The 27,010-nt window shown below is 37.2% G+C and overlaps 2 protein-coding genes across 3 annotated transcripts in view; both read right to left on the minus strand.

The window, feature by feature from the left end:
* Positions 1-13,524, minus strand: part of LOC106809206 (twitchin-like) — a 77,527-nt gene extending 64,003 nt beyond the window's left edge. For both annotated transcript variants that reach the window (XM_014812203.1, XM_014812202.1), the window contains exons 1-18: positions 13,366-13,524; positions 12,951-13,082; positions 12,256-12,401; positions 11,798-11,950; positions 11,309-11,466; positions 10,714-10,846; positions 10,243-10,390; positions 9,994-10,148; positions 9,005-9,162; positions 8,379-8,508; positions 8,013-8,195; positions 7,586-7,699; positions 7,279-7,418; positions 6,795-6,942; positions 6,409-6,513; positions 5,776-5,991; positions 5,423-5,562; positions 4,936-5,086 (exon numbers count right to left, since the gene is read on the minus strand). In XM_014812203.1, coding sequence (XP_014667689.1) covers positions 4,936-5,086; positions 5,423-5,562; positions 5,776-5,991; positions 6,409-6,513; positions 6,795-6,942; positions 7,279-7,418; positions 7,586-7,699; positions 8,013-8,195; positions 8,379-8,508; positions 9,005-9,162; positions 9,994-10,148; positions 10,243-10,390; positions 10,714-10,846; positions 11,309-11,466; positions 11,798-11,858 — 2,140 coding nt within the window. In that variant the 5' untranslated portion in view covers positions 11,859-11,950; positions 12,256-12,401; positions 12,951-13,082; positions 13,366-13,524. The remainder of the gene's footprint in view (positions 1-4,935; positions 5,087-5,422; positions 5,563-5,775; positions 5,992-6,408; positions 6,514-6,794; positions 6,943-7,278; positions 7,419-7,585; positions 7,700-8,012; positions 8,196-8,378; positions 8,509-9,004; positions 9,163-9,993; positions 10,149-10,242; positions 10,391-10,713; positions 10,847-11,308; positions 11,467-11,797; positions 11,951-12,255; positions 12,402-12,950; positions 13,083-13,365) is intronic.
* A 1,525-nt stretch (positions 13,525-15,049) lies between these two features.
* LOC106809207 (titin-like) overlaps positions 15,050-27,010 on the minus strand; it is a gene marked incomplete in the record, with an annotated part of 98,410 nt that continues 86,449 nt past the window's right edge. Inside the window, 24 exon segments of the mRNA XM_014812204.1 lie at positions 15,050-15,144; positions 15,326-15,482; positions 15,636-15,790; positions 16,161-16,308; positions 16,517-16,646; positions 17,033-17,190; positions 17,963-18,117; positions 18,360-18,504; positions 18,746-18,899; positions 19,237-19,364; positions 19,473-19,646; positions 20,070-20,198; positions 20,585-20,776; positions 21,070-21,174; positions 21,617-21,746; positions 21,989-22,143; positions 22,572-22,766; positions 23,005-23,109; positions 23,361-23,490; positions 23,921-24,075; positions 24,806-24,981; positions 25,437-25,557; positions 25,837-25,966; positions 26,450-26,607. Of these exon segments, the coding sequence (XP_014667690.1) occupies positions 15,409-15,482; positions 15,636-15,790; positions 16,161-16,308; positions 16,517-16,646; positions 17,033-17,190; positions 17,963-18,117; positions 18,360-18,504; positions 18,746-18,899; positions 19,237-19,364; positions 19,473-19,646; positions 20,070-20,198; positions 20,585-20,776; positions 21,070-21,174; positions 21,617-21,746; positions 21,989-22,143; positions 22,572-22,766; positions 23,005-23,109; positions 23,361-23,490; positions 23,921-24,075; positions 24,806-24,981; positions 25,437-25,557; positions 25,837-25,966; positions 26,450-26,607 (3,302 nt within the window).

A 27,010-nucleotide genomic window follows, 5' to 3' on the forward strand; every position in this document is an offset into this window, starting at 1 on the left:
CAGAGGTTACATGGACCAAGGATGAAAGCCCCTGAAGGTAGTGTATGAAATTCTAGATCATACATGAAAATCCACTTTTAAATTTACAATTATTTCTATATATGTATATGATAGTGTCTACCATTAGAACATGATTATGTCTTGTGATTTGATAATGATTCCTTTGTATATAACGTAGTGTCTCATTCTAAGTTTATATACATAATGTGATAGTGTATGCTTGTAAAGCCTCAGCTTTGTTATTTTGAAATGTTCACATATTGTGTAAACATGTATGCCTGATGCTAATGCTAATAATATTTTTTCTGTAAGTGACATTAGTAACCGCTATCGACAATAATCGATTACTTCATTGGCTTTTTTATTCAGCCTTGCGCGAAGAACTTGAAGATTGTAAATAAGATGATGAACAACTGTTACGCTGGATTGTGGCCTAAGGAGACCTGACAAAGGAGAATAAACTAAAGTGCAAAAATGAGTTAGGAGAAGACAGCTGCATCTGTAAGCCATCACTTACTAGGTATGTGCCTCTTGTGTTTTACACTACTCTGCTTTGTCTATATACACGTGTGTGTACACTATCAGGCTTAAGAGTTGGGAATTAATGCTTATTCAGGGGCGTGAATAATGCCAAATAATTTTGTCAATAATATCAATAATGTCATTAATTTTGTCATAAATAATTTGTCATTATTCACCCCTGGTATATATATGTAGATAGTTTAGGAATAATTATCTGAAAGATAATTCGACTGTAAGTAATGTGGGAAATGTTTTTTCTGCAGATAAGCCAACGAAAGTAAAGGATTTTGATAGTAACGGATGTTACTAATAAATCTGTTCTCCTCAAGTGGAAAAGCCAGAGGATGATGGAGGAATAGTATTACAGGTTATGCCTTTTCTGATGTGACAACCCAAAACATTTTAATTATGAAGTCATACTACTAACATATATAGTATTGTACATAGTTATGTCATCTTAATAGTTAGATGCTTTTTAGTCTCACTTGAAATAATTCAATGTACTTTTAGATATGTGACCAAATTAAACAAATTGTTTATAAAAATATGTGATGATATGATACACCATATGTGCCTGTGTGTTATACAATCTTGGGTTTATGTTCCCTTGATATTTCCCACAGGTACATGTTGCTATTTATTAATTAAATGAGCATTTCTATACATGTATAGGCATTTCGTTTAATTCATAAAACATGACAGTCTTGAGGTTGATATCATGGTGCTTATATCTGACATGATCAGACATGTAACATCTGTGTGACATTCAGTTTTGCTTTGTCACTACGTTGTTGAGAAGAAAGAAGTGAATGCAACTGCATGGGTTAGGATTACGATGCCCAAGGACTCCAGAGCTCGCTACAGAGACAGAGATGAAGTTTTACAGTGCTGACTGGCTTGAAGCATCATGAGTTCCTCTTCCGTGAAGTGCCAGAGGAACAAATTGGAGGAGTGACCCATTGGGAGACTAAAGACGGCAACTATCACAAGAAACCACAGGCTAGGACGTTTTTTGCTACTATATTGCTATTTAGAATATTGCCATTTTGGTGCCAAAGCTGCTTGGTATGATCATGTTTTCTAACCAATGGTATATTTGTCTAAATTATCACTGTTACTAAGCGTGACATCAATGTCCCATCTTTCCTGCTGAAAAGGAATTCTATTTTCCATTAATATGCTGTAATAATGTGATATATATTTCTCCTTCACGCAGCACCTCCAAATTGACTTGCCTGAGGACATGAAAAAAGGAGTTTACTTCCATGGAGGAGACACACTAGCTCTTGGAGATTCCCTTCACTTCCTACCCACTCCAGAAGTTACCTGGTTTTAGGATGATAAACAATGAACGGTATATATATAGTTTGGTCTTTCGATATGGCAATGTGGAAATTGTTAGTGCTGCTGAGATATGTCATTCAGGACATAAAGTTTAAGCTAACATTAATTAATGTTTAATTTTTCCTGTTTAGCCTGACAAGCGAATAAGATAGATGTTCTTGAGGACAGACGCGTTTGTCTATTGACCACGATGGCTGTGAGCAGAGGACATGCGGGACAATACAAGCTGAAGGTGAAGAATGACCTTGGTGAAGATACTGTCAACATCCCTGTCACTGTCATTGGTAAGCGATTATATTCATGGAATGAACTCTGTAATGATTGAATGATGATTTATTCAAGTTTTACTACGTTTTGACGATGCTATTCTAGTTTTCTATATTACGATATTAATGGATGTTTTATCGTGTTTTATATGTTTTACGATGCTTTAACTATGCAATGATGTTTATCGTGTTTTATAATGTTTTACGATGTTTAACTATGCAATGATGTTTATCGTGTTTTATAATGTTTTACGATGTTTAACTATGCAATGATGTTTATCGTGTTTTATAATGTTTTACGATGTTTAACTATGCAATGATGTTTATCATGTTTTGCTATGTTTTACGATGTTTAACTATGCAATGATGTTTATCATGTTTTTGCTATGTTTTACGATGTTTAACTATGCAATGATGTTTATCATGCTTTTGCTATGTTTTACGATGTTTACTATGCAATGATGTTTATCATGTTCTGCTATTGGCTTGCCATTGAACAGCCAGGTGACTTCAGGTGCAGGAATGGCTCTGTATGGGATCTCTAACTTGATGGGCTGTCCTGCCTTTACAGTTAAACCATCCTTGTATTTGTCTCCAACCTTCAGTTCAGGGGCAGCTACAGGAAGAAAGTTCAATTTAAATTAGAAAGACCTTTAATGTATGATATCATTAATGAACAACAGCTGCTTGTTTTGAGTAATAGCAAGATAAGAGGATAGCAATGTCTTCTCTTGCTAGTCGCTAGTTAGGGGTCGTTCACAATTATTTAATTCCTTATACACATTTATAACATTTTCACAAGCGTACAAACCGTACGCTGGGGGGATGCCCGCCGTACGCTTTCACCATTCCAAAAAAATGTTGATTCATTTCCCGCGCCGCGCGCGCATTCTCACGCTGCTACGCGCCGAGCCCCGCACGGGCCCGCTGAACGAACGAACCGAGATAGCTAGCTAGCAGCCGAGTGCAACGTAAACAACCGGCTTGATGGCGGTTTTGCATGTAATTCATATACATGTATCTCTATGCAGAATAGTGTGAAAAAACTCCCTTTTAGGGGGAAGGGGGGGTCTCAAAAAGTGTACGCTTTGTACGCTTGTGAAAATGTTGATAATTGTGAACGACCCCTTAGTGACACATATCATAATAGTATTAATACAGTAATTCTAACACGTTAGAAACAGATGTACCAAGTTGGCACTTTACAGCCATACCTCATTCTGTGACACAGATGACCAAATAATAATAATACAATAAGCTAATTCCATAAACACGTCTTTTGTGTACAGTAGCTGTGACAAACCTAGTCTCAAAAATTGCACACTAGATAGAGATTGTGAAATTAAACTTGATATATACTAATTATAGAAAAAAAACAAGCATACATTTCTAAATACCGATAAGGTGCTTATACTAAGATAATGTAGTCATTCTTACTTGGTTTATCTTGGGCAACAAATGGTTTGCCGACTTCTTTAGCTGGACCAGCACCCATTTCATTTTCTGCAGTGACTCTAACCTTGTACTCATGGTCCTCCTTGAGGTTAGGAAGATTAGTACAGGTATCCTTTGTCTTGGTAACCCTCTTCCACCTGTAAATTATTTACAGATATAAAGACCTGACAGCTCTTCATTTTCAATGTGGTTTTTTACATGTAGAGATAAATCATTATCGCGACGAATCGCTGCATGACAAATTGTATATCATACCTGTCTGGTGCGTCATCCATGTCACAGATTTCAACCTGGTAGCCAAGTACCTCAGCTCCACCACAGTCCTCTGGCTCATCCCATTCAACCTTAGCTTCGTTAGAATTAACGTCGACAACTCTGACTTCCTTTGGAACATCTGGTTTGTCTATAAGAAGAAATGTGAGAATGATGTACAAATGGAATCGATCAATTTGCTGTTGATACAACTGAAAATATATGTCAACATGCAAGTAATATACTGCTATTAAGCCGATTATTACTGTTGTACAAATTTGCTCATGATATGTACGTATTTCTATTTGTTAAATACTCAATGTAATACATGAACATCTTTATTAGTTTTCTCTACTTCAAATACAAACATTGATACTTTACTCGTTATACTCACCTATGACATTAACATCAACAGTAAAACTGTCGTGGCCTAGCTCATTCTCAACCTTGATGGTATATTCTCCCTTATCACTCCTCTTTGTTTTCTTCACTGTAACATTGGATTTTGCTTTGGTAGATTCCACCTGTAACATGTTAGCAGATTATACTCCCGATCATGATAGCTGACAGGATAGCTAACAGCATAGCTGACAGTAACATTCAACAGTAGAATTGCAACAAATGTAAACGATGAACTAGAGAACATACTGCTACAATAAAATTTATATAATGGCGTATAATATATTCGTCAACTACCTTTGTCCTGCTATCTTCTTCAAGAGGTTTGCCATTGTACGTCCACGTGACCTCAGGAGCAGGGATAGCTTTATATGGGATCTCAAGTTTGATAGGTTGTCCTGCCTTTACAGTTAATCCCTTATCATATGTATTTCCGACATGGAGGGATGGTGCCACTAATAAAATAGTACACAAATGTAAATGTTTTTTTTAGCATATATGTTTACATAGATGAATTTAGAGGATGGTTAACGTAACGAAATGCTTCACAGATAAACATCATTGCATAGTTAAACATCGTAAAACATAGTAAAACATGATAAACATCATTAAATAATTAAAGATCGTAAAACCTAGTAAAACTTGATAAACATCATTCAATCATTACAGAGTTCATTCCATGAATATATCTGCTTACCGATGACAGTGACAGGGATGTTGACAGTATCTTCACCAAGGTCATTCTTCACCTTCAGCTTGTATTGTCCCATGTCCTCTCTCACAGCCTCGTGGTCAATAGACACGACCGTCTTGTCCTCAAGAACATCTATCTTTATTCGCTTGTCAGGCTAAACAGGAAAAATTAAACATTAAAAACAGGATCACCATGTACATATGTGTTGAGCAATTGTACAGCCATATAACGAATTAGGTATTGGTTTGTTTTAGTTAAATGTTTTGGGTTTGTGGCATACTATCTGTATAAATGCTTGCTACGTTGCATAGCAGTTTTGTCATTCACGTTGCAAGAATAAATCCAATAAAAATCTACATCACAAAAACAAATTACCCTAAGGTTAAAATTAATGTTAGCTTAAACTTATGTGCATAGGTTCTGGAATGACATATCTCAGCAGCACTACAATTTCCCAATTGCCATATCGAAAGACAAACTATATATATACCTTCATTGGTTTATCATCCTTAAACCAGGTAACTTCTGGAGGTGGGTAGGAAGTGAAGGGAATCTCCAAGAGCAGTGTGTCTCCTCCATGGAATGTAACTCCGTTTTTCATGTCCTCAGGCAAGTCAATCTTTGGAGGTGCTGTGAAGGAGAATATATATCACATTATTACAGCATATTAATGTGAAATAGAATTCCTTTTCAGCAGGAAAGATGGGACATTGATCTCACGCTTAGTAACAGTGATAATTTAGACAAATAACACATTGGTTAGAAAACATGATCATACCAAGAAGCTTTGGCACCAAAATGCAATATTCTAAATAGCAATAGTAGCAAAAATGCGTCCTATACCTGGTGGTTTCTTTGTGATAGTTCCCTCTTTAGTCTCCAATGGGTCACTCCTTCCAATTTTGTTCTCTGCACTTACACGGAAGAGGTACTCATGATCTTCAGCCAGGTCAGGCACTGTAAACTTCATCTCTGTCTCTGTAGCGACCTTGGAGTCCTTGGGCATCGTAATCCTAACCCATGCAGTTGCGTTCACTTCTTTCTTCTCAACAACGTATGCTGACAAAGCAAAACTGAATGTCACACAGATGTTACATGTCTAGACATGTCAGATATAAGCACCATGATATCAACCTCAAGACTGTCATGTTTATGAATTAAACGAAATGCCTATACATGTATAGAAATGCATCATTTAATTAATAAATAGCAACATGTACCTGTGGGAAATATCAAGGGAACATAAACCCAAGATGTATAACACCAACAGCACATATGGTGTATGCCTATCATCACATATTTTTATAAACAATTTGTCTTAATTTGGTCACATATCTAAAAGTACATTGAATTATTTCAAGTGAGACTAAAAGCATCTAACTATTAAGATGACATAACTATGTACAATACTATATATGTTAGTAGTATGACTTCATAATTAAAATGTTTTGGGTTGTCACATCAGAAAAGGCATACCTGTAATACTAGTTCCTCCATCATCCTCTGGCTTTTTCCACTTGAGGAGAACAGATTTATTAGTAACATCCGTTACTATCAAATCCTTTACTTTCGTTGGCTTATCTGCAGAAAAAAACATTGCCCACATTACTTACAGAAAATTACTTACAGTCGAATTATCTTTCAGATAATTATTCCTAAACTATCTACATTATATATACCAGGAGGTGAATAATGACAAATTATTTATGACAAAATTAATGACATTATTGATATTATTGACAAAATTATTTGGCATTATTCACCGCCTGAATATACATTATGTTCCAACTCTTAGCCTGATAGTGTACACACACGGTGTATATAGACAAAGCAGAGTAGTGTAAAACACGAGAGGCACATACCTAGTATAGTGATGGCTACAGATGCACTGTCTTCTCCTAACTCATTTTTCAACTTTAGTTTATATTCTCCTTTGTCAGGTCTCTTAGCCACATCCAACGTGACAGTTGTTTCATCATCTTTATTTACAATCTTCAAGTTCTTCGCAGGCTGAATAAAAAAAGCCAATGATGTAATCGATTATTGTCGATAGCGGTTACTAATGTCACTTACAGAAAAATAATATTATTAGCATAGCATCAGGCATACATGTTACACAATATGTGAACATTTCAAAATAACAAAAAGCTGAGCACAAAAAAAAACAAGCACACACCATCACATTATGTATATAAACTTAGAATGAGACACAACATTATATACAAGGATCATTATCATATCACAAGACATAATCATGTTCTATGGTAGACACTATCATATTACATATAGAAATAATTGTAAATTTAAAAGTGGATTTTCATGTATGATCTAGATTTCATACACTACCTTCAAGGGCTTTCCATCCTTGGTCCATGTAACCTCTGGTACTGGGTTACCAGTGAACGGAATCTCTAATTTTAGATCCTGGCCAGCATTCAGAGTAATGCCCTGCGCATATTCTTCAGGCATTGCAATCTTTGGTGGAGCTAGTATATAAAGGAGAAATTAAGTACACATTGGCAAGTATATGTCAGTAAATTCATGCTTGGCTTATGTTCATATGTTACACTAATTGTCCACAATAAAGGTGCAATTCAAGTAAACATACCAGTACAAGTAATAAAATAAGTGTACGCAGAAAATGATAGCATACCAGGTGGTGCCTTGATCAGGACATGTTCAGTGAGCCTTACAGGTGTACTTTCTCCAACTTCATTCGTGGCTCGTAGGCGGAAGTTATATTCATTTCCCTCCACCAAATCACTCACTGCAAATAACACACATTGACATGCGATTATGGTTGGGACCAGATCCCCATAAATAGAAGACAGATACACACAAATAGATAAAAACCTTAAATTTTATCATTTGCCTTGACATTTAAATCATCGCTTCATTTTTAGTGGGTTTGTCTCGATGACATCCACATGAAATACATATACATTAATAATTTATTATTTATTAATTAATAATTAATAACGCATTTAATAAATACATAATTTCATTTAAAAATTTGTACATTGATCCTAAATATGAAATAAATAGGCATGCCAGAATACTCTGTTTCAGGTATAACCAACCTTTAGTCTTCAGCTCCTTGGTGTTGGCAACATTTTCCCATTCATCTGCATTCTTCTTGCGCTTGTCAACAATGTAACCCGTTATCTCCTTTCCACCATCATCTTCAGGCTTTTTCCATGTCAGGGTGACAGAGTCAGCAGTAATATTGGCCACCTTTAGATCTTGAGGTGGTTTAGGCTTGTCTGTAAAAAAGCCAGTACCGCTTTTAGCCAAGCAGTGATGATTCAAGAGAATAACCAGGAAATAACATTTAATTTTAGCTTATAGTGAAAGATCAGTACACACTTGTATGAGATGTCATTTCATTTTGCATATCACACATATTATTATTTTTAACTGCAATTAAGGTGAAAATGCGAGCTTACCAATGACATTGACAGGAATAGTGACACTCTGTTCTCCTTCATCATTTTTCAGCTTCAGTTTGAAGTCGCCCTTGTCCTCTCTAATTGCATCCTTTACTGTCATAATAGTCCTATGCCTGTTGGAATCAACCTGTAAGCGACCCAAATTAATATGGCAATTCATTAAAGCATAATTATAACATTATTGAGTGAATATCATTTTAATGTTGAAAATGTTTGTTTACACTTCCATACTGCATTTTACACATAAAAAGGTTTTCACTGTTTATTGTTAAAAGCAATGTTTTCTGATTATATATATATATAATAAAAACAGGGCGTGCAAAGAGATGCAAAAAGTAGCTGTCTATAGTTATTACCTCCGCGCAACGGAGTTGCAGGGAGGTAATGTAATCGGTCTCGTGTGTGTGTTCGTGTGTGTGTTCGTGTGTGTGTTCGTGTGTGTGTTCGTGTGTGTGTGTAGCGTTAGCGCGATCGATTCAGCACCAGCTTGCCTTAGGGCGTCCAGTCAGCAGCAGCTCGCCTTAGGGGATCCAGCCAGCAGCGAGCCAGCTGTTATACACATGTATACATGTTACACGCTCGCGGAGGTATGCACTCTCTTTGAGTGCCCTCTGTCTAGTTACCTTTGTCCTCTTGTCCTCAACCAAAGGCTTGCCTCTGGCAGTCCAGGTGACTTCCGGTGCAGGAATAGCTCTGTAAGGAATCTCCAACTTGATGGTTTCACCTGCCTTCACTGTTATTCCCTTCTTCACCTCATCAATATTCTTGAACTCTGGTGGAACTGCAAATAAATTTAAAAACAATGAACCAGATGTCTTGATTGCTAGTAGATAACAATAGATGCTATAGATGGTCATTATATGTGCTTTTCTCTTACCATCAATTTCCATAAAAACAGTCATTGATTTACCACATTAAACTGTGCAAAATGTGAAAGTATATTTACAGTTAAAGGGACAGTAGCCTCTAGGACTTTACTGCATACAACTGTACATACTGTATAACAAATCGTCTATACCCACACGTATTTGTTACCAGATACCTAATTTAATTGTTATAATTAATTACACATCAACGCTACGAAATTTGAATGGCGCCATGACACCCGCGACCGTGCTGCCACCCCGAAAAAGTTGCGTATTTGACAATTTATTTTGCATGTTACAGACCGAGGGCTAATCACAAAAGTGCAATTATATTCATACCTAAATGCTATTTAACCGAACGATATTCATTTTAGGGCAAATTTATCCATATTATAACTGAAACTATATGTCGTTTATAAGATATTACAATCCTTTTAAATGAATAAATAAGAAACGGTCTCGGTCTGTAACCCTTGGCTGGAAAGTGGTTTTGCGCAACTTATCAGATCACACACTTTGAGTGGCGCCACCGTCGTTGTAATCCAATTGTAGTCGTTAGTTTTAAAACATTAACAACAAAATATATCGAATGGTGATTGAACCATGAAACTTTTTATGCAGCGTAATTATAACCTAAATTAGCTGAAAATAACCCTAGAACCTAAAGTAAACTCTCCCTTTAAATTAAAATTATTTCAATTAAACTTCCCCGGTACTAATAAGACACATGTATTCATCATTCTCACTTGGTTTATCTTGCGCAACAAATGGTTTTGTAACTTCTTTGGATGGACCGGTTCCCATTTCATTCTCTGCAGAAACTCTGACCTTGTATTCATGATCTTCTTTGAGATTAGGCACTTTCATGCTTTTGTCCTTGGTTTTGCCAACCTTTTTCCACCTGCAAAACGTTAATGCAGAAAATTGTTCTACATTGCGTAATTTGTGTAAAGGAAGAAAGAGTTGAAATCAGATGAAGCCCACTGATCATTTACCTGCCAGGTGCTTCCTCCTCATCACAGATCTCAACAACAAAGTCCAAGATCTCAACTCCACCCTTGTCAGCTGGTTCATCCCACTCCACCATTGCATCTTTAGAGGTGATCTCCTGCACTCTCACCTCCTTCGGTGCTTCTGGCTTATCTATAATGTGTTGAAGAAATATAAAAATTGTGCGTAAATACTACGTAAATAAAATTTAAATTTGAGAAATATCACAACAGTGGTAAAGATTAAATTAACCCCAAACTGGTTGCTTGACATATTTTATTCATTCTCTTTACCACAATTACATAGTAAAATGACAACTATTATGATATAAAAACATTAAAAATGATATTAATAGTAATAATATTCTATACATTGGTGTAGGAACAACGATAATGTATGACAAACATGTTGTTTAAGATTACAAACACACTCGTATATAAGCAAGGAGTCAACATCAATGTGCTTTGGTAACTTACCGATGACATTGACATTAACAGACATCGTCTCCTCTCCCATGTCATTCTTAATCTTTATTGTGTACTCTCCCTTGTCGTCGGCCCTGGTGGAATCTTTCACGGTCACGATGGACTTCTTACTGCCTGACTCCACCTGCAGCCAATACATGAAAACCATTAATGTGTATGAACGTCACAAAGTAGACTTAACTCAGTTTGGCATGACTGGTTTTTACTATCAGGTCTACACTGCAAACTTATGCCATACATTAATGGACTGCTTGACATGACCTTTTGTCTAGATATCTCGTGGTGTCACCAGATGCTACAATACTGTGACTGATCAGGAGGAACTGCAATAACCATACAGGATAGTTTGCTATACAGCTTGGTAGGTTATAAAAATACAGGGCAAAAGGTATGCTTATACATTTTCACCCACTATGCATAAGCCTGCTAGTGCCTGACTGCTCTGTACAAGGTTTATAACAGCATTTTCGCAAAAGGGTTTAAATAGCAGTTCTCGACAAGTGAACAGTCTAACGAAGTGGCTGCAAACCTAGGTTTGACCGTCAATGTGAGTTTTAGCACATAACTAATCTAGCCAAAACATTACATTTGTTTTCTTGTGATCCTTGATTGGCTTGCCATTGAACAGCCAGGTGACTTCAGGTGCAGGAATGGCTCTGTATGGGATCTCTAACTTGATAGGCTGTCCTGCCTTTACAGTTAAGCCATCCTTGTATTTGTCTCCAATCTTCAGTTCAGGTGCACCTATAAGTTGAAGTAGTAAACACAGAGATTTTCATGAAGAAACAATACTTATGAATAACGTATGATCAAGCATCTATTATTAGCAAGAGTATAGTACTGGATCACAGTTTCTTTGTAGTGGAAGGGCTAAATAACAGCAATGACCATTATACCTATAGTTTTAGTGTGAATAATGAAGTATGGCAGATGGAAAAATAATTTATAAACTTACTGGCTATGTAAAGCATCTCTCTACGATGCAATTCACACATAAGAAATTATTAAATCTTAATTGTCTTCTTTGTAAACTGTAAGAGTTTCTGTAATACGGTCAATTATAAATCATACTTACATGGTTTATCCTGGCAAATAAATGATTTGTACTTCCTTGGCTGGACCGGTTCCAACTTCATTCTCTGCAGAGACTCTGACCTTGTACTCGTGGTCTTCTTTGAGGTTAGGCACTGTAACGCTCTTGTCCTTTGTTTTGGCCACCTTTTTCCACCTGAAATAACATATTAAGAAAATGATAGAATTAAATATAAGATAGAGTTAATAAAAATAGAAAAAATAGTCAATAAGAGTTAAAGTTTGACATTTTAGTCACGACACATAATACAACGTTGTAATAAATGTGAGCATAATTTATTATGGCAAGCGATTGAAGCCCACCAGCCACTTACCTGCCAGGTGAAGCACTGATCACTTACCTGCCAGTGCATGATCACTACTGCAGGTGAAGCACTGATCACTTACCTGCCAGGTGAAGCACTGATCACTTACCTGCCAGGTGAAGCACTGATCACTTACCTGCCAGGTGCTTCTCTCATCACAGATCTCAACAACAAAGTCCAAGATCTCAACTCCACCATCGTCGGCTGGTTCATCCCACTCCACTACGGCCTCATGAGACGTCACGTCGCGTGCTCTCACCTCTTTAGGGGCTTCTGGTTTGTCTGTAATGTGTCAAACAGATATAAGCAAAGAATTAGATTCTCAATAACAGTTTCATGTGTGTCATTGACGCTTAATGGTATTCGCATACGAAAATGTTCTGTCAGTTAATTAAAACGATCAATCAGTGTAGATCAAATAAGTGTAGGTAGTTATCATGCCTATCACTTTACTGCACTGGCAGTAAGTCCTGAATATATATGTTGCAGTGTAACCTAGTCATCTTAATGCAAATTAATCTTGATACGAGAAAGGACTGCAATAATTATATGTTATCTTATATGTTTAATTCACAGGTTCTCTCAAAGTAACATTTTTAACGATAATGCCAGTCATTATATACAGCATAGTTCACTTGGATTATGCACAAATTTCTAACATTAATCATTAAGTCACCATAAACAAAAATTGTTATGGTAGAAACATGATTGATGTCCAATGCATTAGTGTACGCTACATACTGTATGATAAACATGAACAAAATATGACAAACTACATTTTAGAAAAGAGTTACTACAAGGACTTGATAACTATGGATTTAGCCTATTTACCGATGACATTGACATAACAGACATCGTCTCCTCTCCCATGTCATTCTTAATCTTTATTGTGTACTTCCGCTTGTCGTCGACCCTGGTGGAATCTTTCACGGTCACGATGGACTTCTTACTGCCTGACTCCACCTGCAGCAAATATATTAAACATCAATATAGGTAACACATGAGTTAGACTCATCTGTCCTATGTACCTTTGTAGCTAATATGTTTATCAAGCAGTATACTGAATACTATTAGCACACTTTAGATTATCCCAACATCAGCACACATAAGGATGTTGGGGGGGGGGGGTCACTTTTTACACTTTTTATTACAGCATTAGCAAAACTGAAAAGAAATCAGATTTTTTAGGAATTTTTCAGCGACTTGAAAGTCTGTGTGACATAATCAATCTAGAGCCAAACATTACATTTGTTTTCTTGTGATCCTTGATTGGCTTTTCCATTGAACAGCCAGGTGACTTCAGGTGCAGGTATGGCTCTATATGGGATCTCTAACTTGATAGGCTGTCCTGCCTTTACAGTTAAGCCATCCTTGTATTTGTCTCCAACCTTCAGTTCAGGGGCAGCTACAGGAAAAAAGATTAAAAATAGTTAAATTTAAATTAGAAAGACCTTTAATGTATGATATCATTAATAATAAACACACCTGCTTTTTTGAGTATAGCATGATAAGAGGATAGCAATGTCTTCTATTGCAGTCGTAGTTAGGGGTCGTCAATTTATTAATTTTTATACACATTTATAACATTTTCACAAGCGTACAAACTGTCAATGCCGCGTACGCTTTCAGCATTTCTGAAAATGTTGATCCATTTGCTTGCGCCGCGCGCCCAGCCGCATCGCACGCATCCTCACGCCGCGACGCGCGACGAGCCCCTGCCGCCCGCGCAACGCAGGGACCGCTGAACAACAAACCTAGCTAGCTAGTAGCAGCAAGTGCAGTGTAAACAACCGCGCGATGGCGGTTTTGCATGTAATTCATATACATGTAATCTATGTAGATTAGTGTGAACAAAAATCAACATTTTTCTTCATACACTTTTGGGGAGTCTCAAAAAGTGTACGCTTATACGCTTGTGAATCTTGATAATTGTGAACGACCCTTAGTGACACATATCATAATAGTATTAATACAGTAATTCTAACCCGTTAGAAACAGATGTACAAAGTTGGCACTTTACAGCCATACCTCATTCTGTGACACAGATGACCAAATAATAATAATATACAATAAGCTAATTCCATAAACAGGTCTTTTGTGTAGCCTGTGACAAACCTAGTCTCAAAATTGTACACTAGATAGAGATTGTGAAATTAAACTTGATATATACTAATTATAGAAAAAAAAACAGCATACATTTAAATACCAATAAGTGCTTTACTAAGATAATGTAGTCATTCTTACTTGTTTATCTTGGGCAACAAATGGTTTGCGACTTCTTTAGCTGACAGCCCCATTTCATTTTCTGCAGTGACTCTAACCTTGTACTCGTACTTGGTCCTCTTGAGGTTAGGAAGATTTGTACAGGTATCCTTTGTCTTGGTAACCCTCTTCCACCTGTAAATTATTTACAGATATAAAGACCTGAGAGCTCTTCATTTCACATGTGGTTTGTTACATGTAGAGATAAATCATTATCGCGACGAATCAATGCATGACAAATTGTATTATATACTGTCTGTGCGTCATCCATGTCACAGATTTCAACCTGGTAGCAAGTACCTCAGCTCCACCACAGTCTTCTGGCTCATCCATTCACCTTAGCTTCGTTAGAATTAACGTCGACAACTCTGACTTCTTTGGAACATCTGGTTTGTCTATAAGAAGAAATGTGAGATGATGTACAAATGGAATCGATCAATTTGGCTGTTGATACAACTGAAAATATATGTCAACATGCAAGTAATATACTGCTATTAAGCCGATTATTATGTTGTACAAATTTGCTCATGATATGTACATATTTCTATTGTTAAATACTCAATGTAATACTGAACATCTTTATTAGTTTTCTCTAATTCAAATACAAACATTGATACCTTATCTTATACTCACCTATGACATTAACATCAACAGTAAAACTGTCATGCCTAGCTCATTCTCAACCTTGATGGTATATTCTCCCTTATCACTCCTTCTTTGTTTTCTTCACTGTAACATTGGATTTTGCTTTGGTAGATTCCACCTGTAACATGTTAGCAGATTATACTCCCGATCATGGTGATCATGATAGCTGACAGTATAGCTAACAGCATAGCTGACAGTAACATTCAACAGTAGAATTGCAACAAATGTAAACGATGAACTAGAGAACATACTGCTACAATAAAATTTATATAATAGCATATAATATATTCGTCAACTACCTTTGTCCTGTTATCTTCTTCAAGAGGTTTGCCATTGTACGTCCACGTGACCGTCAGGAGCAGGGATAGCTTTATATGGGATCTCAAGTTTGATAGGTTGTCCTGCCTTTACAGTTATCCTTATCATATGTATTTCCGACATGGAGGGATGGTGCCACATAATAAAATAGTACACAATGTAAATGTTTTTTTTAGCATATATGTTTACATAGATGAATTTAGAGGATGGTTAACGTAACGAAATGCTTTACGTTTACACAAAATAAACGATTTCCTTTTGCCTCTTGCACGCTTTAACAAAATGACTTACTTGGCTTGTCTTGGGCAACAAATGGTTTCTCAGCTTCCTTCGGTTCACCTTTTCCCATTGCATTCTCAGCAATAACTCTGACCTTGTACTCATGATCTTCTTTGAGATTATGTAAGCTTGCAAGACCATCATTGTTTTTAGCCACTTGACGCCACCTGAAATGGAGACAGCCACCTGACTAAATTCAAGTCTCTGACAGACAATATGTGGCAGTATTAAGTAGTAAATTGTTTGGGCTTTATCTGTATGAATATCAGTATCTTATTATAATGCATAATTATATATAGAAATAAAGCTATAAACAATTTATAATGAATACATGTTAACACATTGCATACTAACTTGAGTGGGTAACTGATATTACCACTATGCATAATAATACAGCAATATTTTTTATAACAAATAACTAACATGCATAGCATATATCTAAAAATGTTATGATTTATTTATTTATTAATTTCTAAATAATTTTTAAAATTAATGTTTTCATTGATTAAGGATTAATGTGTGACAAACCACACGCACCTGTCTGGAGCCTCATCCATGTCACATATCTCCACAATGAAGTCCCGAATCTCGGCACCACCATCATCCTCCGGTGCATCCCACGCTACTGTTGCCTCTTTGGCTGTCACATCCTTCATTCGCACCTCCTTAGGTGCAGCCGGTTTGTCTTTATGACATGACATAAAATAAATTAGTCATTTCAGCTTAAAAATACGAACAACACGATTTGCAAATATTTTGTCCGTCGTCAACCATGAATTTGCGCGATGCATGAAATCGTGTAAGTAAATCACTTTATTCCCACTTGTGAAGTTCGACATGATCTGTCTGGACAGCAATAAAGAGCAGGAATAGTAACAAGACCTTCAACTTACCAATGACCTCTACAGGAACAGTAAACGAATCCTCTCCCAGGTCATTCTTAACTGTGATTTTGTACTCTCCTTTGTCAGCTCTCTTAGAGTCTTTAACCACGACCGAAGAGTTGTTTTTGGTAGTGTCAACCTGGAGAAATGAACAATTTTATAGATCTTTATAAACTCTATCTTATATACTATCAGTTAGATATATGGGATTGTAAGTCAATCAGTTAATGTATATCTATAAATATCCAATTTAATGTATCCTGTCTGCGAATTTAGGCACAGAGTAATAACCGAGTAATGACATGACAGATAATTATTTCCATCATGCTAACACTAGGAAAATGTTCAGGGAAATGACTCATGTTATCATATGTCATGTTTATATATATATGCTTTTCATGAACACATTGCCTTGCAACTCATTTCAGTCTAAGAAAGTTTTAACAAATGAGTATTGCAAAACGTGAAAGGGATTCCGTCAACAAACAATCTCGTGTGGAACATGCAGGTATTCTAATAGCTTGCCTTGATTTTGCCACCTTCTTCCAGGGGCTGGCCATTGAACTCCCACGTTACTTCTGCTGGGGGATTTGACCGGAATGGAATATCCAGCTTGACAGGCTGTCCAGCTTTCACCTTAATTCCATCATTGTACTTGTCACCGATTCTGAGTGATGGTGCACCTAAAACAATATAAATCAATACAAACTTTAGAGCTTTTCGTCTAAAGTACCACTACCGATGTGAGATACTTTTAGCACAAATTATAGAACGGGATATCTAAGAAATGACAATAAATATTACTAACTATAACTAAAGCATGATATTAGTGTAATGATCGATTTAGTTTATAAACATGTTGTTGAGTGCTTAGTATCTCTGATGCCCTCCACCAGACAGAGGTTTTCCTTGCAAAACAGCAGTTTAGGCATTGAAATTTTTTCCAATTTAAAACTCGCAAAAAGAAAGAGCAGGACTGGATTGACAGAGCATGGGTCCACGTATCATTATTAGTATAACTATGACCAACTTCGTAATGGATTCCATAACCATACTCTATTTGGAATCACTATCTCTAACATAAGTCCCGGACAAACTTGAGCCTTAAAGCTAGCAGCACACTTCACCATTTTCGTTGCTCGTACAGGCAATTTTCGTGTGTCGGCATATTTTTGTGGCTGTTGCCCGGCGTCACAGCACACTCACCAAAGTTGCCACACCGAGCAATATTCGGTGGTGCAGAAATCATACGGCTTTGATTGGATCGAACAATTGTGGTCACCACTAAAATTTCCATGGTGAGTGATCGTTGCGCGCCCGCCCCAGTGACCCCCAGGGCCCCGGGCAACACTTGGCCATTTTTGTGGCGACCACGAAAATTGCCTGTACGAGCAACGAAAATGATGAAGTGTGCTGCTAGCTTTAGAACATGATTAATAACGTGTAGGTGCTTACTTGGCTTGTCCTGTGCCAAGACAGGCTGTTCAGTCTCAGCTGGCTTACTGCATCCAGCTGCATTCTCAGCACTGACCCTGAACTTGTACTCATGGTCCTCCTTTAGATCAGTCACGGTTACCCGCTTCGCCTTAGTCGAGGCTACCTTCTTCCACCTAAACCACAATTTTAATACATGACACAACGATAACCTGTGAAAACGACCAAACTACGTATGTACTGAGCACAAGTGTACAATGTACAACACCAATGTATGCACAGTACGATGTATACCTTGTTTCTACCTGTCACTCTTGGTCGCTGGTTTTATGTTGGTTCACATGCTACAGCATTACTATTGTGTTTCAGCTGAATTGTGCTTCATTTCTTCCTGTGCTGTAACTTTAGCTATACTTACTTGTCAGGTGTTTCCTCGTCACAGATTTCAATCTGGAATCCGAGGATTTCAGCTCCTCCATCTTCATCTGGTGAATCCCACTCGACTACAGCATCCTCTGACGTGATATTAGCAACCCTGACGTCGTTCGGTGCAGTTGGAGTGTCTGCACGAGTAAGTACACAAAATGCGACTATCGTACAAGAAATAAACCAGTAAATAAAAAATACAGTCAGAGTAAAAGAAACAGTGACTTGGGAGGGCATGATCAGCTCACAATTAGTGCAGCATCCGTGCAGTGAACATCTGCATTAAGATTTATTCTGCCAATAACTATAAAAATAATTTTTTAATGTATCAAGGCAAAGATGTGCAGATTTCAGCTAAAATAGGGAATAGATTCCTACCGATTACTTTGACAGGAATGATTGCCTCATCTGCTCCATGCTCGTTGACAATCTGTATCTTGTATTCACCGCTGTCATTCATACTCACATCGTCAATGCTGATTATGGACTTGGTGCCCGTGTTACTCACTACTACGCTGTCTGGCAATGGTTCCTAAAATTTAATGCACATACGTCTCAATGTATATTTAATGTATATATCAATGTATACTCAAACTATCTCAATGTAATTTTTACATCTCAAATTTGGACAATTTTGTTAGATCATTATGGGCAACAGATGAGTCATTTTATTTATTGTAAAATTGTATTAATAATGAAATCAGGAGTGAATAAAAATGTGTTTTTTTCACTTCTGATGTCATTAATAAACGAACAATGACAAAAACTATGAAAGATTATATGCTTCTGATAATAATATGAAACGCAGCAATGGTAAATATGTAATTCGCGTTTATGCGCATGGATTTATTGGAACTTTACACACATACCTCATTCATAAGCCAGGCAATTTCAGGTACAGGCGAGCCATCAAATGGAACCTCAAAATTCATAGTTTCGCCCTTCTTAACTGTAATACCCTCCTTCATCTGATCTGACAGCTTGAGTGCAGCTGGTGCTAGATAAAAAAAAGGAGATGTGTCAACCAATCGACTCACCATCACTACAAAAAGATTAAACTACATACTATTTCATTGCATTTTAACTGAGAAAATATCAAATTTACTTTTGTGATCTTTAGCGACGATTCTCTCGGATGGCCGGCTGAATCTTCCTGTCCCCATCCTGTTCTCTGCTGCGACGCGGAACTCATACTCCTCTCCTTCGACGAGTTCATCCAGCCTGTAGGACGTGTCAGTGATGGGCTCCCTTGACACCTTCATCCAGCGCGGGCTGTAACCTAAGCAGTGCCCAGCATACACATATACATGCATGTTAAGAGCATGTGTGTGGTGATTTGGTGTGATTAGACGATGTGGTGGAATTAAATTGCAATTTTGCTGTACAAATTTTAAATTTTTACCGTGCCAGTGTTACATAGTAACTGCATAAGCTGTAGGTAGTTGTGTAATTAAACATCAGATTAATTTAAAATACAAGCCAAAAACATGATTCTGTAATCCTCGCAGTAATTCACAGGAAATACAAAGATTTTCTGGCACTAATAATGTTTAAGCAGGTATTACTCATTGAAGAGCCCTCAACAATATCAATATAGCCTACATAGGATATACATATATATATATATATATATATATATATAATATACACCTTCACACATACATACATACATACACACATATGTACATACATACACACATACCTGTGCGTTTTTCTAAGTGATATCCAGTAACAGGAATTCCAGCATCTTTCTCCGGTGGTTTCCAGTTGATGATACAAGATTCAGGTGTAATGTTGCTAACTTCTGGTGCTGCAGGTGGCTCTGGCTCATCTATGTACAAATTATGCAATATAATTAACACTAGTTATAATAAACCATGTTAATTGTAATATATATATATATATATAAGGCACTTAAAATTCAAGTAAACATAGAGGTAACTAAAAATCTAGAGAGTATAAATATTAAGTACTGTAACTGTGGGACGTATGTGTATTTTGGTTATAATAAAATACTCAGCCTTTGCTTTAAAACAATATTATATACTGTACTTCAGTCATATTGCTGACCTGCTTTTGGACCAGGAGTAAAAATGTAGTAACCACATCGATGGATACTTACACACACAGGGATAACTGATGATATTATCGTTACTCGATTCACATGGTTTGAACGAATGCAAATTAAATATAGCAAGTGAACACCTGAGAACCTACCGAACATATTCTTCGCCGTGATCGGTTGTGATGTCTCGAGGGGTTCACTGTTGCCAGCCTTGCTCTGGGCAGATACACGGAAGTGGTAGCGGTTACCTTCGATGAGGCCGGGAACAGTGTAGGTGCACTCGGTCGCGGTGCCGGCGTCAGTCCACATTTGACGCCTCGCATCACGACGCTCAATACGATAGCCTGTGAGATTCATAACAGACGTTGGCTTATTATAGTAACCATGTTTCTCGCAAAATGGAACTATAATTTCGACCCACACGTTAAGACACAAATGTTCCTAGAGCTGGATTCCTTTAAATAATTCTATTGGAATAGAAGAATACTAAAATGATTCATTTCAGAAAAATCGCTGTAAATAATGCATCCATACTGATAACCCTCACTAAAACATTGACTTCTATGAACAGAAAAGTGTACCTAATCCCAATCATTACTAATTCAGGAGAAGAGCTGCTACATTCACAGGTGCATACCTGTGATAGGACTGCCGCCATCGTCTGCCGGAGGTTCCCAGGCCAGCGTTACTGTATCCACCGTCGTCTCAGGAACTGTCAAGTTTTGTGGTGACTTGGGCTTGTCTACAACGCACAGCGTTAAACAATTAAAAGAGAAAAATAAACTCTACGTAAAATGTATGATGTAAATTCATCACAGTTGGTAGTTATTGCAGGAGGAAGTGTGAATTAGACCAGCTAGAAATATCAAATAGTATGGGGGATAACAGTATAAGAAATTACAAGTTACCATACACAATATATATACTTTATCGTGGTTAGATATTGTTTGGTATCATGTACAAAAAATGTTACTAGAGCAAAAAAAGTGTTACTAGACCTTCACTCCACCAATGTGTTACACTACGTTGTGGACATTTTAAAAGTTCAATGCAATAGGGAATTTACTTAGCAGTAACAGTAGAGGTACCATACCGATACGAACAAGACACCTGCAAGAAAGACATGCATTACAGTACTCTTTTGTTTCATAGAATATTTTCATAGTATATATTAATGATAGTACCTATGATAGTAACAGGAATCTCTGCTGAGTCTTCACCAAGGTCATTCTTTATTTCGACACCATAGCTGCCGGCATCATCTCTGTCCGCTCTAGGTATTTCTAGGATTGCCTTGTCTTCATCCACAGTCACCTTCATTATATGTTATAAAAAGAACAACTATTTATAACACACCACAGCAGTAGTAAATTGCCAGCAACACAGTATCACTAATAATATTGAACGAACAACATAACACAGGTTTTACTAAGAATTGTGAGAGATATATTACCCTAGAGAACACGATAACAATATCTTAATTTATATAAAAAACAGTTTGACCAAAAATATCTCGTTAATTAATGGTTGCTGAAATAATCGGATATTTTTCTCACCTTGGCTCTTCTGCCTAAAGGTTCTCCATTTTTAGTGAATTTCACATCAGGTGTTGGGCATCCAGAGAAAGGCACTTCTATCTTGATAGTATCGCCTCCCTTTACTTTGATTCCATCCCTCAAAAGAGCTTCATCAAGATTTAGCTTGGCAGGCTCTATCATAATAAACAATTACAAGATTTATTATGCAAACTTAGATCTTAATATAAAACATACGAATATAAATATATATGTTATTAAATTTATATCCAGATTTCGCCCCCGAAGGTTGGAATTTTAAGTGATATTATACTTACCCTTGACTACTATGTGACATGTAAGCATACAAAACAATGCATAATCTAACCGAACAATCCCATAACATTTTAATCGATTAAAAATTGTCCCGTGGTAAAATAGCCTCCAATGCTTGTCAGTCAGCAAAATGTTAGACACTGTGACATGATGTATGTACCAAGTGTGTGTTGTGGACTTACCTTCGTAGGTAATGGTCTAAATATCCTAATGCATGAAACAATTCGGTGTAAAATCGAAGAAAAACATTGCACAACTACTGAATTATATTTGAATTATATTCACCAACCTGGTTGTCTCGTAGCTTTAGTGGCTTCCGCAGTTTCCACTGGTGCACTCGCTCCAATCGCATTCACTGCGCTAACACTGAAGCTATAGCTGTGACCCTCCTTCAGCTGAGGTATCGTCCACTCTGTCTCTGTTACATTAGTTGCAACTGTTTCCCATCGGTTGTCTCTAGTATCACGCTTCTCAACAATATAGCCTACAAAACAGAAATGGTGTAAAAAAAATTGCATGTATAAATAAACACGCTGTTTTTTGCTGTGCCAATATTTAACATTATTTATATACACAATTAATTTGATTTATTAGCAAGTCTGTTTAATAATAAATAGCTCTACAGTAGACACTTCTGGAACATTCTGCATGGAGTAAAATAATAACAGAGACAATGACAAAATGTCTTCCTTTTTTTAGAAAAGATGTTCAAGTTTTGGTACCTGTAATTGGACTTCCTCCATCATGTTCAGGCTTCTCCCAAGCAATGGTGATGTTATCCTTTTTCACATCAGTCACTTCAGGTTGCACCGGGCAATGTGGCTTGTCTACAATTAATCAAAAAAGCATAATATAAATACATGTGTGCATGTGTAAAGACATCAAAACTAGTTTTATACCTCATTAACCTGCTATACGTGAAATGACACTTTTTTAATAATGGCTATTTAACCAGAAAATTTATTCAGCTAAAATGAAATCAGCTAATTCACATACCATATCCTATATAAGGACTGGATTTAACTCAGGGATCTATAACACCTCGCAGCTAAATAAAATTAACTATCACATGACTTACCTAGCACAGTGACACTAAACAGTGATTCCTCTTCCCCTTCATCATTGGAAAGCTTAAGCCTATACTCTCCTGCATCAGTGGGTTTAGTTCCAGCTACGTTGAGAATGGTTTTACCTTTCATCACGTCAACCTGTTCAGAGAGGAGCGAATTCATACGACAGATTTCCACAGACTAATAGAATGCTGTAGAAATTTTTTAATTTATTAGGGCTTTTCTATATTGCATTGTCTGCAGAATGGAAAATGATACAATGCAGATAAGCACTAGATGCACATTGCCCATACTGCACTGTGAACTGTGCACTGGAACCACTCCGACTTCAAGTCCCACCATGGTCAATGCTGTTGTGCCCTTGTATAGAACACTTTACCCCGACTTGGTTCAGCCGACATTTGCTTTGCATTTGGTTTATTTCGCCGGTGGGCAACACCAACCTCACCCACATAAAAGTGAGTAGCTTTGCTGGGAAAAATGCAATTCTTACAGAATTTAATGCAACACAGTTGCTGAGGGCCTATGCTACCGAATCAGAGCCAATGACTTAACAAACACAACGCACATGCGATCTGTTGTTGCTCTCTGAAAGCTCGTCGCCGATAAACCACGCCACCTCGGGTGGAGGGGTGCCAGTAAACGGCACCGTCAGAACTAACGTCTCTCCGGCGTTGATGTAGATTTTCTTGTGCTTGTCGTCAAGCAGAGCGTGAGGCGGCGCTGGAAAATAATGAATCACGCAGCTTTCATTTACTGCAATGAGGCACCTAGGTAAGTTAATTACTTTAGTTTAGTTTTGTTTTAGTTACGTATTTTGATTAGAGCATATCAGCTGCTATCAATATTAAAACAATGACCTTGATCCACTTGTCACACAATAAGATTAGCTGCGAACCGCACCTCTACGGTGTCATGGTTGCAATTGATATGCATCATGGTTAGTGTTGTCAATCGGTTGTAATTTTGTAATCGATCATCGGTTGGACCCAAGTAACCGATGATCGGTTACAATCGGTTACTCAGGGTGTTGAATGCCTGTGTGTGCGTAACTTCGTGTGCATGTACGTGTGTGCATGTACGTGTGTGCATGTATGTGCTTGTTTAGCCCTGTTTACTGTTTGTTTTGCACTGTTTACTACTGTGTGTATAATACATGTACTGATTCTCATCACTTTTCCAAGTTTTCTTGTTCAAATAAAAAAAAAAAAATGGGTGATTATGGATTTTGATAACCAAGCGCTTGGTTCGAGCCACTGTTCAACCGATGATCGAGTATAATCGATGATCGTGACATCACTAGGCGCTTGGTTCGAGCCACTGTTCAACCGATGATCGAGTATAATCGATGATCGTGACATCACTAATCATGGTACATAATTGTGAGGCGTCAAGCAGTTGTCAAGATGGAGTAATGCATGTCAACACAGAGGTGTATAATTATAATATATACCTGGTTTATCAACAGCTTCAACTGCTTCATCTGTTTCCACCGCCTCGCTGGCTCCAGCGTCGTTCTCAGAGTGGACTCTAAACTTGTACTTGTTACCTTCCTTTAGCTTTTCCACAACCGTGTGTGTAGTCTTTGTCTTCGTAACCTTTCTCCAAATCTCTTCATCTTCTTCCATGCTGTTATAAAATGTAAGTTAAGAATATTGACACTACCTTTAGCAGGGCAAAAGCATAGAAACAGCACTGTAATAATTTCAAATTTATTGGTTTACAAATGGAATATAGTGCAACAAAGAGTAATGAATAGTGTCAGGGCAAATTAAAGGTTGAACAAAACCAAGAATTTGAATCACGAGAATTAGCCCGTTTCACAAGTTTACATGTGGTCAAACTCACACCATCATAATTTATATTCTTAGTTTTTTTTTTATAGTGTGAGTTTGTACTCTATGAACTCATAGATTCCATCATTCACGCTATACCATTTTAGAATTTACCACTTGTTGCCTAATGAAAGGAAATGAGAAAACAAGAAAGACAATAAATGCCATGTTCAAACTTAACAAGATGAACACGTTGAACACGAAATTACATCGATGATTAATTGTATCAGTTTGCTGTAATTCACTTACACTTCAACAACGTAGTCGATTATATCAGCACCACCAGCATCATCTGGAGCACCCCATTCAAGCGTTGCCTTGTCTGCACTGATATCCACAACCTTAATGTCCGTAGGAGCTGCTGGTTTGTCTGTGGCATAACAAAGATGAACATGAAACAATAGGAAGGGCCTATGCGTGCGTGCTGTGCTGTGCCGTGCCGTGTGTGCGTGCGTAGTACATGCGTGCGTGCGCATGCATGCATGTGTGTATATAATAGCATTTTAATTTCCAGTATATATGCCCAATGGATTGAATATAGAGTAACCACAAGCCGTTACAGATTGATTACACTACGACAGTAACAGTCGTATGTCACCAGCACTAATTATTATTCAATATAATTGCTAAATAAAGCACACTAACTCACCAATCACATTGACAGGTATAGATGCAGAATCCTCTCCAAATTCATTTCCTAGTTTTATACCATAGGAACCAGTATCTTCCTTCTGTGCATCCTTTACTGTTAGCACAGCAGTGTCACCTATTGTCTCAATCTGAAATATAAACAAGACTACATGTTAAATATGTAACGTTATGATTATTAGGTAGGTTTTTGCCCACAATATATTAATTTCACACTGCAAAGCTTGACACATACCCTTGCAAAATTATGGAAATAAAAAAAACATTGATGGTTTTACTATAGCTGGCAGATTAGCTGGAATTAATGATATAATGAACACTAAAACACAAAATTGCATAAATGAACTATCTTCAGATTACATCTTGCAACTCTGAATCGATGACTAGTGTGATCTTGAATTGCTAATTTAGGCAGTTTCTTTCTATACAGTCAATGCACACCAGTTCTTGAAGTTTTTACAATTCAGGTTTGATATGGTATGTGCATGCAGGCAAGGAACTGGCTGAGCATAAGTATTTTACCAAACTGTGCAAAACATGACAGGTCTGGGATGGTCCATATCAAAATTGATTTAAAGAAAACAATACAACATTCTTATTCACGCCAACCTTACTTTAACTCTGTCATCGTTGACAAGCGGTGTGTCTCCACACGTCCACGACACCTCTGGTGGTGGCATTCCACTGAATGGAACTGTGATTTTCAGATCATCTCCAACCTTGACATTCATTCCATTTTTCAGATTTTTACCCAACAGGGCTTTTGGTGGTTCTGCAAAAAACCATTCGTGCTTGTATGAGATTAGCTCTACCAACAGTATAATTAGAGCTAATTATAAGCTGCTTAGATACAATAATGTTACCCAACACAAGAGTAGGGGGTAGTACCCTACTCTTGTGTTGAATTACATTAGTAGTACGGCCCAATCCTAGTTTAGCACCCAGGACTCGATTAGTATAGCACATAATATTGCGAACTATATATCCTGAGGTCCCAATTAAACTAGGATTGTGCACATGAATGTATCAGGGGTGTATAATATAGACATAATTATTAGGAGACATATAATGTAGGAGTCTATATTATTCACTCCTGATTGTATATATACTCTGCTGAAATACGTAGGAAGTATTAGCCAACGACCCTACTCTACTTCTACTCTGTATCCTACTCT

Source organism: Priapulus caudatus, unplaced genomic scaffold, assembly GCF_000485595.1.
Source record: "Priapulus caudatus unplaced genomic scaffold, Priapulus_caudatus-5.0.1 Scaffold337, whole genome shotgun sequence".
Taxonomy (NCBI): Eukaryota; Metazoa; Priapulida; class Priapulimorpha; order Priapulimorphida; family Priapulidae; genus Priapulus; species Priapulus caudatus.